General features: G+C 39.3%; 1 protein-coding gene across 3 annotated transcripts in view; it reads right to left on the minus strand.

Annotated features, from left to right (window-relative positions):
- The window catches only part of CCDC68 (coiled-coil domain containing 68), a 39,560-nt gene that overhangs the window by 1,445 nt on the left and 22,909 nt on the right, over positions 1 to 15,206 (minus strand). For 2 of the 3 annotated variants that reach the window (XM_016129190.2, XM_016129189.2), the window contains exons 7-10: positions 11,046 to 11,128; positions 4,833 to 4,938; positions 3,463 to 3,546; positions 1,350 to 1,426 (exon numbers count right to left, since the gene is read on the minus strand). In XM_016129190.2, the coding sequence (XP_015984676.1) occupies positions 1,350 to 1,426; positions 3,463 to 3,546; positions 4,833 to 4,938; positions 11,046 to 11,128 (350 nt within the window). The remainder of the gene's footprint in view (positions 1 to 1,349; positions 1,427 to 3,462; positions 3,547 to 4,832; positions 4,939 to 11,045; positions 11,129 to 15,206) is intronic. The other variant, XM_016129192.2, reaches the window with a different exon arrangement.

Below are 15,206 nucleotides of genomic sequence, written 5' to 3' on the forward strand. Positions count from 1 at the left end.
CTGGAGTAGTTACAATGTGGAGACAGCTAACTGCTCCCCCTCAGCAATGCTCTGGCTCCATTCCCTCCTGGGTCAAAACAGCTGAGGTTGGTGGATGTCTCCACCGCCCCTAGGGGAATGGTATCAGGTAAGGAAGCCAAAAAATTGACCAGTCTCCCTTCCTTTTGAAAGTCATGTTTGCCCTTCTGTTCTAAGCAATTCGTCCTTTCTCCCACTGACGGGACTACTCTTGCTGCTTCCGAAATGGGGGCATCTCACTTCCCCGTTCGATATTGCTGGGGCCTACCTTCTTCTATGAGAACTCGCAGGGCTAGTGTCCAAAAAGTTGACAATGTAAAATCCGGGGGCCCAAAGATTTTAGAAGACTAGATTCATCTTGGTTTCCTCTCTAGTCTCTAATTACATATACCATTAGCAAAGTGAAGCACTGTTGCAGGGGGTTCTGAAGAGGCGGGTGACTCTGAATTCCTAGACGGATGCTAATTGCAGTAGGCCTGGTTCTCCAGCTCAGGCACTGAGCAGAGAGAGTTTCAGAAATGGGCTTCTGCCCTAGAGGGACTAGACTGGGAAATTCAAAAGCTGCTAGAACAGGAAGTTTTAAATCACTTTTTAAATGGTTCATGTAATTACAGACAATATTTTTCTTTTAAGTGATAATTTCACAGAGTATTATGGGAATGAGCTTTCAGCCCAGAAGTCTTTTTTTTTTTTTGTTACAACTTGTCACTTCATATTCTGTCGACAGTAAAAAGTGACTTTGATGGTTTCGACTATCATTTCGTTCGCTTTAATGGATCATTACCATCATTCCCATTGCTCGATTCAGTCATTATTAGGTAGTTATCGAAGACCCTTGTCCTTAGCAATGCAGGAGATAGAATGAAATACAAGGAGCTATCCTTTCACTCTTGACACTTACAATCTCTCTGATTTGAGATACAGACATGGACATTTAAATAAATAGAAACAATTTATAATCAAAATGTTCATTTATGGCACGGAAAATACGAGCAATGGAAGAACGAAGGCAATAGAGGAGATGATCTGTTTTGCTTGGAGAAAGTATTAAAGCTGAGATTGGGCTCGTTGTACAGCAAAGAAGAGGGGAAAAAAATCTAAGTTTATTCATGCATTTATTCGGTAAGTATTTATATGTTAGGCTTTGAGGATTCAGTGGTGAACAAGATTAACGCTATTCCTACTGTCAAAGAACTGGGAAATAGACAGTTAACAAGTGATGGGCGTACATTAATACACAGGAATCCTTCTCAAGTGAGATGACTATCAACATTCACGTGTGTTCGACAGATGTTGCAAAGGCAGATGGGGTAGGAGAAGAAAGGCCTCACCTTGTAGAGACGGCCGTAGACACAGTTGTCCTAGGACTTTCAGACCAAAGCGCCACCTTGGTTTTTAGTTCTTTATTCTAAAGTTGAAAAAAAAAAAATGTGCAGAGATCACATAGTTGGCACATTTATCAGCCACGTGCTTAATGCTTCTGATCGGGCCTATACCACTCCTTGTCATTCCAGCCCCTCTATTAGAACACAAAAAGTAGCCAGTTGAGAGTGACTATTGTCTCTGAAATTACAAACACACTCAGTAGCAACATGACCTCCTTTAGCTTTTAACATCTCTGTGCCTAATCGCCTCATCCATACAACAGGTGTAATCATAGTCCCTTCTTCACAGGTTCTGAAATAAAAATATGTAAAGAACTCAGCTCAGTGCCTGGCACAAATTTTCAAGATGTAAAAGTAGTTGTTTAAGAACTGGGTTGAGTCGTTATCCATGGACGGTATGTTTAATGATTTTCTTATTATATTTGCTTATCATTATTTCCTAATTTGTATAGAGTGAATATGTTAGTTATGTACAAAATAATATAAGGGAAATATTTACCAAGTAACATTTGCCAAAAGGCACTAAGTAAGAAAAGCTGTGAGGAGATGCCTTCAGAGACATTGCTTAAGAGGCAGACAGAGGCTCTGATGTGACATGGATCACATTATCTGAGGTCCCCTGATGTAAACTGACCAGCTCCGACTGAGTACTTGACTAGACACTAGTTTTGAGCCAAGCCCCACATTTTTAGCTGTCTGGAGCTATGGGCATTGTCTTTATCAAACAAAAAGTCCCATATAACCCAAAGGGAGTGAGATTCTAAGGAAAGCCTGAGGCTTGAAGAGTTTATCCTCCAGAATAAAGGGAACGGCGACCCTCTGGGAAGGTAAAAATGGCAAAACAGGGTGAGGGTTCCAAAATTTAAGATGTAAAAATGTGTATAACCTCTTTCTGTCATTATGATTTTTTTCTTCTGCTGAAGGAAAGCAGGAAGAGTATGGTAGTGGGAGGAATGGTGTGGAAGTGTGCTCGGGGTGTGATAACCTATCTCTTCTCTGGCCTGTCCTGGGGGAGGGGAACATGATCCAAAGGGTGATGAGGTTTCCAATGGATGTCACAGGACAGGACAGCCTGGCAGGTGACAGCAAGCAGGAAGTCGAAATACTGAGGGATGATGTAGAAAAGGTGACCAGGTCCAGGTAGCCATTTGACAAAGACAGAAGGGTAGCACTGAGCACAGAGTCGAGCTGTGGTAGAGGCACCTGTGGGGTCTTCAGATACCCTGACTTCTGTGAGGGCTTCACCCCACTTCCTGTGAGGCAGGGGCGCCATCAGCCTAACACTGCAGCTGAGAGGCTAAAAGGGCCTTCTCTAGACAAAGGGGAGCAGGGAGCAGGAAGAAAAGCGCGTCTCATTACAATACATTATAAAGCTTTATCTTAAGTTTCAAAACACTAAAAAATGAAAGTACAGGAGGCTTCTTAAAGTGAGTAAGCCACGAGGCAAATCTTGGAAGCTTCATGGATATGAATTAAGAAAGAAGAGGTAAGAGGGCACACCTCAGGTTGGGAGGCGGCACACCTGGCTACCTGCCTCTAGAGCTAAATTCACACAGGAGTGGCCTCAATCGAGCTTCTGATTTAAGACCACATCGAGCGAAGTTATCATCAGCCTCCCCAATATAACAAGTATTCTGGAAAATTTTGGGTGAAATGTAATAATTACTTAATAATATTTAATATTAATAACCTAATAATATAATAAAATAATGTTTAATACTAATACTTTAATAATTATTAAGAATACCTGCAAAACTATAATTTCTTATGCTTAGAAGATACACACATACACTCCCAAAAAGACACTCATATATATATACACAGACACATGCACATGGACTCACACATAGAAACTCAGACAGTCACACACAATCACACACAGACACACACCCATTCGCATACAAACATAATGTCACACTGGCATATCATCATGCACAAGCACACACATGCACGATGTTCATAATAGGCTCACAGATACACTGAACACACATACGCACGCATACACACACACACACATGCTCACATTCACATTGAAATACATAACAGATTCCTTCCTTACCTGGGCTTCAAGTATATTAACTTTTTCTTTTAGATTTTCAATTCTTTTATCTTGTTCCTTTAAATTATTTTTTAATCCTTCCATCTAAGAATTGGGAAACACAATTGGGAATATCTTATCAGACAACAGAAAATTGAGCCAGAAAGTGTACAGGTTTCTGTGGCTAACTGGTTTATCCAATAAAAAAATAAATAAATCCGAAAGCATTAGCGAACTCAGGAGACTACAAAAAAAAAAAAATAGGAGGGCAAATTGGCGCCTGTGGATGAGCACATGTCGATGGTGCTGTTAAACACTTTAATCTCCAAAAAACCCATTTCAACCAAATTCTGCAGGAGTGTGTTTGTAGAAAGCAGCATTGGTCATCCTTTTGTGTCTCAGCCACATAACGTTTTCATCCTGCAGAGGCCAGGAGACACGATGCAAGGCCACTGCCTGGCATGGGAAGCCTCCCTGAGGCAGAGATCTGGTCAACCTGCAGCATCATGAGGTGAGCCTACTTTGCTTTGGACGAAAAGCATCCGCCAAGATGCAGCGTGGAACTGGGGAGGTGGGTGATGAAGGTCAGAACAGTGCAGGAGGAAAGGACAAATCTGGATTCCAAGGCCAACTCTGCTTCTACCAGCTCTGTTATTTAACTACTGTGGACCTCGGCGTTCTCATCTGTAAAACGAGAATGTGGGATGCCCCTAAGTCCTCTCTGGCTCTCAAGTACCACAAGTCAATTCTCTTGGTGAGGTCCTAACCAAGCAATCGCAAATGCTACATTTATGTTAGGAAGGTATTTGAGTTATTTAGAATTTTGGAAACAAATACTAGGTAGTAAAATGAATGAATGAATGATTGAATGAATGAATGAAAGCCTGATTTTAAGTCTAAAGCAAACCTCCCAAACCAAGGCCAATACAAAGCTTGAAGTAAATGGTCTGAGTATATAAACCGCCATCCATCCAGCTCCCACTGCCAGGACCTCGTCTCTTTCACTGGTCAGGATGTTCCCAGAGAACGGCCAGGTGACATCCCTGTCCTAACACACCTCCTAATTTACATGAAACTGATCAATCATTCCTTTCTCAAGAAAAGGCTGAATCTTCTAATCCACAAAATCTTCAAAGGGAGAGAGTATATCACCTGGTTCAGAACACTGAAACATCTAAAGAGAAGTCCAACAAAATTCCCCACAACACTTCCGGGGTTGGTATACAGACAAAAGAAGGAATTGAAAACAGAACCTTGTTGCATGGACATAAAAAGAAAGTGTCTGTAGGGAATAAATCTCACTGCTTGTAGAGTCCAGGCAAGCCACTTGTATTCAATCTTCTCACTGTAAACATACCAGCTACCAAAGAAGCACGCTTGATTAATCTGACCTCTTGGATGACACTGCGAAGGTTCTGATGCTGGGAGTGAATCACACACTGCAGGTGAGAGATCTGCTCCTGGAGAAGGGATATCTGCATCTTAAGGTCCTGGCAACTGGAAATGCAGAGGAAGAATAAAGGGAAAAGATTTGCTCATGCATTATACAGCTGTTTTTTTTTTCCCCCAGGTTCTTCTCCTCATGCGCTAGCTACTTCCGGGCATTGTGTGAGTAAGACGCCCAGCACCCCATGTGCCAGACAAGACGCACTGAAGATAAACAACCACAACGTGGCCACTAAATAGATCAGGCATGAACTTGTGTGAGAATATCGATTCATGTCAAAAGTTCATCTCTAGCCACCTGTGACTCCCCTCCCTTCAGATATTAGTCAAGTTGTGTTGAGCCTGGCAAAGCACTGACATATCTAGTTTGTCTTGCTCATGAGTACCCACAGGCCTAGAACCCATGAGAATACATGGGAACAGCAGGGTTAGAACATGGGGCCACTGATGTGAACTTTACATATGTATCAGAAACCAATCTCCAATGATAGAGAGTTAGTATATGTTATGGATTGCCTGTATTTGTCTTTCTTTCTTATTTCTTTCTTTATTTCTTTATCTATCTATCTATCTATCTATCTATCTATCTATCTATCATCTATCTATCTATTTATTTATTTGGCTTTCTACTTTTGGTAATTCTGCTACCTGTAAGTAGAGCAAGAAAAATAAAGGAGGAAATTAAATTCCAGCTAATATTTTGAATCTACGCACCAACCAGTGGGGAAAAAAAATGGGTGAAGTTTGAATTTAGATTATTCATACTTTACTGAAGTTCCATTTAGGTAACAGGAATTGATTTTCCACTTTTTGACTATTTCTCTTCTTGCCACTATTATCTGAGTTATGAGGCAACATGCACTGTGACAAGATCGCCAAACTCGGGGGCATTGTGATTTCGAGGTCACACACCTTCCTAAGCCTCAGTAGAGCAGATACAATAATTCCTACCTCTACTACTTTAAAGATTATATTACAGACTTACAGAGGTAAAGTGAAGGTGCTTTGGGGAAATCAGCTTTCACAAAGTAATATGTTAACATCATTTTAGCTTATTAAGATTTTATAATTAGAAGCCAACATCCAATGCCCTCACAGTCCTGATTTTTACAGCCTCTTCAAACATTACAAAGGCCATGGAAGTTCATGTGACACTACAGAATATGTTCTCATTTGAAAAAAAAAAAAAAAAGACAAGTCTCCACTCTGTCTGACACCATGTACTAAAAATTGTTTCTCAAACTTAACATGCATTGGAGGATCTTGTTAAATCATCACGGATTTTGTGAAAGTGCACATCCTGATCCAAGAGACTGGGCTAGCGCTTGAGATTCTGCATTTCCAACGTGCTCCAGGTGTTGCCACGGATCGTGCTTTGTGTGCTTTGAGCAGCACAGCAATGAACCACCTAGGTTGTCTCTGTAACTTTTAACATATAATAAAGTCTCTAAAAGCCAAGCAATTTGCAGGTCACTTGCAACATTTAAGATAGTCTTTTAATTTTCTTCCCTTGTTTTAGTTTTGCATGAGAAAGTTTTAATAAAACGTTTTTTTTTTTTTTTTACGGTAAAAAAAATAATTTCTGTAAAACTCTAGAAATCCTTGTACAAGTACAAATAACATATAATGATAGTGATTACTTATTTACCCCATGAAGTAATTTATACTCTAAATGTACTATACAATTTATACAACATATATGTCACAAAATGTTTATAAAATGTAGTTAATTGTTCATAGCATAAAAAATAAAAACAATCTGATGTTCACCAATAGAAAGCTGATTAAACGAATTATGCTAAGCCCATGACACTTTCATTTTACATATATACATACATCACAGAGATAGACCAATAGATTTGATTTATATCAAAGATCATTCTGCAGAACGTTACACGAAGAATGGTCTTTTCAACAAAAGATTCTGAGATAATCAGATATTCATATGAAATAAAGAAAAAGAAAATGGATTCCAATCTTACCTCATAGCAAAGAAAAAGTCCATGTAGACTGTGAATAACACTGGGGAACCAAAAGCCTCTCAGAGATAATATAGAAGAGCATCTTCATAAATTTGGAATAGAGAAAGATTTCTCAAAACATAAAACTCAAAACAGTATTTACCACAAAGGGAAAGACTGACAAGTTTGAATAGACAAAAATTAAAAATTTCTAGTAATCAAATATGCATGGATATGGCAGCCTTAGAATGTTGGTAACACAAATGACTAATAAAGGCACCGTACTGAGAATACATAAGGAACATCTGAAAATCAGTAGGACAGGTACCCCAGGAGAAAAACTAGGAAGTGACTTGAAGAGGCGCGTCACAAAAAAGAGGAGTTGAGGATTTAAGGATCGAAACAGCACAGAAGGCAAAAAGCGATCTGGCCCGTGGCTGGTGCTGATTCCAAATTGCCCCAGTGGGATGGAAAAAGGAGAAGAGAAAAAGGAGGAAAGAGCCGTCAGACTCGGGACTTTCCTGGGAAATAACGAGAAAGAACTTGGGATGCTTTGCAGAGGCGGGCTGGCTTTGAATATTCATACAGTGTTCATAATCTCATAAACCGATTAAAAAAATACAAAATAAAAATGTCATTAGAATGTTAATGGCAAGTATTAACATATAATAAAATCTCTAAAAGCCACAATGGTCTCATTGTGACCTATGATGACCCAAAACTCTGAGACCAAAGGGAAATAAGTGGCTTTAGGAGCACAGTGAGCCGGAGGATGGCGGGAAGGGGGTAGATGTCACGTTCTTCAAAATTCGCAGTTTAGGAAATTTCCCCATGTATTCCACGAGAGTATAACCAAAAAAGAAAAAAAAAAATCACTGTAAATAAGTAAAATCTGAAATAGAATTTAGGATAGAAGAAAAGTATTTCTCGACGTAATGGGCTTTCGGACGTCTCTGCATTAGTGTGCTAGACAGTGAAAAAGGGAGAAGCTGAGGATCACAACCGCAAGAACAGAAGGGGCCGCCGGGTCCTTACATTTCTCAGCCAGACTAAGATGAAAAAATAAGCTAAGACGTAGGTGTAGCTCTACTCACGTTTCAACAAAACTCAGGAACGTGTATTACTATTGCCTGTCAAAATCTTCCCCATTATTATTTTCATTGGTGGCACTAAATTGGGGGCTCGAGAGAGCCATCTAAACTACCACAGGTAAATGTACAATTTAAGAAACAACGCTATGCTTTAACATGCGACCTCAGCTCCAAGATACCCTCTTTCTTTCTCTAAGGAATCTGCAATCCTTAAATAGCTCATATAAATTATATGAGAGGGAAGGAGGGAGGGAGAGAGATAGAGAGGGAGAAAGAGAAGGCGGGAGAGAGGAAGAGACAGAGAGAGGGAGAGGGTGGGGGTGGGGTGGGCGGGAGAGGAGCCAACATACTATTTATCTTTACAAACCTCAAATGTGTACTCCAAAGGATAACTATAAAATGAGCCTGTGTGTTTGCCACAGGGCAGAGGGATTAGTTGGAAGCCTGCCTTCTGCTCATAGTTATACGGGATACTGAAGAAACCAGTCTTAGAGGTCTCCAGAAATTTCCAAAGAAAGAAGGTAAAATTTCTTCCATAGCAGAAGGAGGACAAGCTTTGTTTTGACAATACTAGAGCCAAGACTCACAGCTCGGCAACTTCTGAGAAGCTGAGGAATATTGACAAGTCACTTAACCAGTCTGAAGCCTTCCTTGTCCCTCCCTGAAAGGTCCTTGGAAGGAAAGATGAAATTAAACAAGGAAGTTGGGATTACTTTACAAACTGAAAGGAACTATACATGCATTGCTTAGTAGTGATGATAGTAGAAATACAGAGTTAAACTTGTTAAGAAAAAATCTTTCTACCAAATCTTTTAACTCTCACTAAAGTACTTGTGAGGATTAGTTTACTCTATTGTAATGATACATACATATCCATATGCAAAAAAAAAAAAAAGTCATTTTTTTCTGAGTTTTAAAATGTTAAGAGTTATCATCTTCAGGGATGTTTTTTAACATTAAAAATGCCGAGTCAGAACATACCGAATCTTTTTATCAGAATGGCAGAAGGGAGCTCACTGCAATTCGAGAAAGTCACGGTGCCTGTCAAACCCACCATCTATGCCTACGGAAAATTAAATCACCCATAGCCCCTGCTTAGGGAAGCAGCCCTAGGCTATTCCTCGAGGAAGAAGAAGTCACCCACGGGACTGGGAATGGGTGCCTGCCAAAGGTTTCTGGTTGGATGACAAGGTAGGGGTTGTTCGACATGATCCATCTGCCCAATACAGAGAATACTATTAGGCCAATCAGACTCTTTCCTCTGGAATCTAAAAGGAAAATACAGAGGATGTAAACCAGCTGGTGGAAAATAGTGGGAAAAGTTAATTAATTCTACAGGAAGAACAAGAGAAGGGTGAAACCGTACATGCCCATGACTGGATGAGAGTAACAAAATAATGTGGGTTCTAAAAACTTCATCAGCTGTCAAAGGAAGAAGGTCTTCCTGTTTTCCCATGAGATGGACCCTCTTTATGGCCCTATCGCTCCAATCTTAACTGAACACAAATCACTTTTATTCATGGTTGCTTAGCCAAGTCTCTATTGCTTTAACCAAGAGTTGATTTGTACCGATTTTATTTTATTTTTTTGTCTATTAGCAAACTGAATACCTCTACACAGAGCTCAGAAAAAGTAATAAGATAAATATTTGTGATACCTATAATCTATGAGAATTACATAAGCCTGGATGTTCAAACACCTTTCCAGAAACACAAAACATCCATTTCCCTCAAGATATTTCTAAACCTCTTTAAGAGCTTTTTTTCTGAGAATTCCTTGTAACAACTGTTTATATGTAACAAAACTGAAAGAATAGATCAGTTTGGTTTTTATAATGGTTACATTTTTGGCTCAAAGACTGACAAAAACCCTATTAGCAATAAAAAAAATCATTTTTAAAGAAAAAAAATCAGTTTTTTAAAGAAAAAAATCAAACTCAGACTGTCTGGACTCTTAATGGAAGCCTCATTGTACCAGCTAGTAGTTCTGCTTCATGGAAAGTTCTCTATTTAAGAAAAAAAATATAAAGTAAGCCACAGATTTATTTAGAATTAAGTTATAAGTATTTGTAAGTAATTCTAAAGACCTATAGATATCTTCCATAGTAATTCCTTCATTCTCTCAGAAGTCCACCTGTTGGGGCTATAAGCTTCTTCGCTTCACAGGGGAGAATATGGGGGAATCGATAACTTGGTACCCCAATGTGTTTTGATATGTTCGTGCAATCACCAGGGTCAGCCAATTCTGGGCTTTGGCATGTGTGGTCAAAATGTATATGAACCAGACAGAAGGCACGGCATATGAGAGATGGGAAGAGGAAGAAAGATAATAGGAAAGAAAAAAAAAAACACAGGGGAAAAAAAAATCAAAAGACCACGAGAGAGGGATGTTTGAACATATATTATTGAATAAATGAGAATAAAATTTGTATATCCTCAAGATGGATGAACTAAGATCTTGAAATAGATTTGATTTTGAACATTATATCAAAACACATAATGACTATAGTGGGCTTAGATTAGAAAAGGGAAGGAAAACTACCGAAAATGTCATGTGATATGAGTTATTACATGATACTCCAGAGGATTTTTCTAACAGTGGCTGAATGGTAAAGCAGTTGTGGTATCCACAAACCCAGCCTCACCCCAGGGCACACTAAGGACTGTGGATTATGAGTATTTGTAAGTACTCGCAAAGAACGAAGAATATTTTTCTCAGTATTTCCGTCACTCTACAAATTCCACTTGTGGCTGGTGGATTTAATGCCTGTTGTGGCAGAGGCCCGTTAACAAAATCAGAAACATAGGGAGAACGAGGACATCTAGAGAATCCCCTTTGTCACCAAGGGTGAACATGGAGGGGACAAGCTCATTCCATCTTCAGAAGGATTAATCCTCCCGCCAGTTTCCCTGCAGCCTCAGTGAACTCTGGGTAGGGAAGGGGAGGCACGGGCCGTGAATCAGGAGTTCTCCCCATCTTCTGCACTGTCGGTCCTTCTGTTTCCTTGGGGGTGGGGGTTGGTATAGCCTTCTGTCCACTGGCCAGTGGACCAGAGGAGAGGAAGGGGATGAGGAACAGGTTTTCCTCAGGAGGTAGATTCACAGACCTTTTAGCACAGGTAGCGCTGGATTTGAGTTGCAGCAGCTTGTTTTCCAAAGATAGTTTTCTTTCTAGCAGTGTTCTCTTCTCCTAGGAGAAAATCAGACATAATTTTTGCTTCTGTCTCTCTTACTCTCTCCCCTTCTTTCTCTGTGTGTGTGCCTGTGGTAAGGCAATCTGCTCATACCGATACATCTTGAGCTGAAGAGGTAACTTCATATGGAGCTGTTACCGGGCAGCCTGGTCAGGCGTTCGGCTGTAGAGTTTTCACGTAGCTCATGTCAGGTCAAGACCAGCTGTCTTTCCTCCCCTCTCCTGCCTAGAGATTCTGCTCCTTCCTTAGCCCTTTGCTGACACATAGCCTGCTCAGTAAAATGTCTCCAGCCTCTCTTCATTCTACGCAAAACGCAGACGGCCTGTCCATCTCTAGGCATTGGCTCTCCCATCTTTACACGTGCTTCTCCTCCATTACATTGAGTCGCTGGTATCCAAGGACACTATTGTACTTATCTTGACACCTATCTAGATGGCATCTATCGGAAAGCGGAAAAAGAGCAATGAAGGATCAAGGCCACAAATGATAAAAATCACTTCCTGATTAGGATGTAAGAAAAATTATGAAATTGAAAGAATATGTACAGAAATGCCTTAATGTCACCATTAAGCCAAACTCTTCCATCCAAAACGAAAACTGACAAGTCCATGAAAACCCAAGCTGGGATGATCGTGTTCTTTTATATACTTGATGATCAGAGATTTTTTTTTTTTTTTTTTTTTTTTTTTACAACACTGTTTACGATCATTCCTGCTGCAGTATTTATGCAGGTGAAATATACGGCAGAGCTGCAGAGCGAAAGCTTTGGAAGGACTGTGGACAGGGACTGACTCCGCTTTGAAACTTATGGCTGCATAATTTTTGCCAAAGCTTTAACCTCTCTGGACCTTATCGCTGTTAATAAAAATTAACCCAAAGTTGGAAATTAAAACATTACATAGCGTGTGGGTCATATTGGGTCCCTGTTTAATAATCTGATACAAGGATTATTTAATTCTCTTGGGTTTCTCTGTATTTAACTTTTATTATTTATTATTTGATTAGAGCCCTGACTTTGAAGTTAAATGTTACTCTATAGATTTCTGCCTGACAGAAAAGATAATTCTTTAATTGCCTTAAAGAATTCTAACCAGCTAAGTATCTAACCTAGTAAACCTATTCTATATTATTTTTTTAAAAATGCCTATAAATAGCCAGTTTCTCAAAATATTTTATTTTAACCAGTTTTGCCATCTTACTGGTTCCCTCATTAACTAATGATTTGAATAAAACATCTGACATGCATTATTCTATATTTGTATGAGTCATGTTTTTGATTTTTTGAACATTTCTAAAATGTGGATAATTCTATATTGAAAATTGGGATGATTGAAGGTAATATATGTGAAAGGCCTATGTGCTTCTCTAGCACATATTAGGACCTTGATATGTAATAATTTGAAGGTGCCAAATGCTTCGTATCTTATGTGCTGTTATTTTTTAAATTATACTATCTTTTTCAAATTTTTCCTGTAGCATTTTGTCACATTGTTCCGGTATAGCCCTGGTTGTGTTCAAATTATTTCCAAGGGGTCATAGATATGCCTTGTAAGCTTATTTTAATACTTGTACCACCAAAGAAATACACTGCTGATAATATATTTTGAATTTGTAGGCAGGAAAATGGTTTTTAACATTCTTCTTAATGGACTTACTCTTGATTAATGGAACTTCGCAACCAGGGTTCTAGCAGATCAGACAACTGGATGTGGAAATAGTCTGCTTTAGCCACGTCTCTCATCTAGCTTGATGTCTGAATGCTTCCTTGACAGCACAGAAAATCACACTATACCAGCTAGCCCTTGTCAAGGACGGTGTCTTCCGTAAAGAGAGAGAGGCGTTCACAGCGCCACCTAGTGGACAATGCCCTCTTCCCAAACCATACCTCTGGGGAGCTGAAGCGTTCCCCAGCTCTATTGATCAGAATGGAGCAGGAGCCAATTTAAATCATTGCCAAATGTTAACATCTAAATGACTTATGAAGCAAGGATGTCATTTTTATCCAGCATCAGAGGAGATAGGGGCATAATGGAAAGGGCTGTAAACTGGTAACTGGACGACTGTGGAATGATCCGTGTTTACGCTGTCCTCATTTATAAAATGATGATGGGGATCTAGGTGATCTCAAAAGCACCTCTGAGCTCTAAAATTCTAATAGAGCTAAATCAATGACACTAGAAAACAAATATGGTGCAACAGAATTGCACTGCTAGCAAAAGGAACATATGCCATATTAAAATGTTCTTACTGGGCGTTTTTGCTGGCTTATCACTGTGTTTATGGAATTCATTCTCACTGCATTCCTGATTAAAGGGGGACAGATGGTGAAGGTTTTAAGTAATGTGTTCATTACCAGATCTCATACCACTAATGGCTATTTACTGGAGCAGTGGCTTGTTCAAGTGAGTAGAAAATGAATCTTTCTCCTAGGGGCACCCACTAGCAGGGTGGTATTTATCAACCTTTGTTGTGGATATTCATTTTTAATTTTCACTTCCTTGTTGAACTCATGTCTTTTTCCTACTAAATCAAAAGTCTCAGTACCTCCTCCCCTCACTCTGATACACACTCTCCACTTTGGAAACCCCTTATCACAGCCTGTATCCTCAGTCTCTCCTTAAACCAAGACAATGCTGCCCAGCTTCGCTTCTTATAGTTTCATTTATTTACTTGTTTGTTTTACAAATATAAAGTATCTTGAAACTAAAACAATGTTTACAAAATAAAACAACACAACTTTTACACATTGCACTTCAACTCCATTCCTATCTACCTCTCTCTGCCTCCTAGACATTCTGATAGGACGTCCACCCTAGGAAGCCATAGAGAATAAAACCTACTGGACTACATAGAGTATTCTGGAAGGTTACTGCAAGGCCTTGCTGAACCTTGGGCATCTTGCCCACTCACTCCGTCACAGAGTCCTAGAGACAGCCCACTGTTATGGGTCAATACCAAGACAAATGCTAAATCATCACTCCTTGAAAATATCTGTTAGTATCTAAGCTACCTAACTTTTTTCCAGGGGACATACACTACTTTCAGTGAGGAGGACATCTCCTAAGGGCCGCTAGGAGAATGAATGATGGGAGATCAGGAACATTCCTTGATTTCCACATAACCCAGACATACTACATTGTAATCTCCATGGAGAGATTATATCTGGTTCATTCACAAATAGACAGTTAGCCTCTAGCTTTGCCCGGTACGTGATACGTACTCAAATATTCGTTAAATAAATAGTCAAGTGAATATACCCCAGATTTCACATCTGGGACAGATTTCCTGGGGTTTCTAGGAAATAGAAATTATTTTCCACTGTTGTTTGTTAATTTTCAGGGACTGACAGCTAGCCACTAAATCTGCCCCAGTGTTGCTGAGTTGCAGGTGACTGCAAGTCTAAATTCAAATGTCACTGGTTAATCGAGTTGATTGGTTAAACAACCTATTTGCTTTCCAGAATTGTCCTTCATTCCTAATACAAGCATTCTTTGTGCTGTCATAGTTTATTAAACTATTGATTATATGACCAATATTCTAACACTACAAAGTATTCATCCAAACATTACAGTGTGTCTAAAACATCATAATTATAAATGGTCACGCTTGGACAAACCAGCTGCTCGACGACATCTAGCACAGTGATTTGGCTGGTGTATAACACTCAGTTACCCGCTGCACCACACAGATGTTGCTGTGTACTATTATTAGTAGATTCAGTTAGTTTAGGCTTATTTAATTTTCATTATTTCCTCATAGTACCTTCATTAAGGTTACAAATTCAGCCAAATACACAGTGTTATAAATTAAATTTTGGGAAATATTTAAAATTTAATCAAAGTTCCTTTGGCAAGAAACATGACTATTATGAAAAGTGACGCTTTTGGAGTGACGTCACTAAAATAGCATCAACACAGGCAGATTCATGAACTAAGTCTGAGAGGAACAGAGGCAAATCAGGGAATTAATAAATAAAAAAATGTATTAGAAAATGTTCACTAGAAGCAAAGCCTATATTCTTATCTACCCCCAATTCAGTTTCAGAGATGCCAATTTTCTGTTAGTTTGTTTTGC

Source organism: Rousettus aegyptiacus, unplaced genomic scaffold (assembly GCF_014176215.1).
Source record: "Rousettus aegyptiacus isolate mRouAeg1 unplaced genomic scaffold, mRouAeg1.p scaffold_m13_p_12, whole genome shotgun sequence".
NCBI lineage: Eukaryota > Metazoa > Chordata > Mammalia > Chiroptera > Pteropodidae > Rousettus > Rousettus aegyptiacus.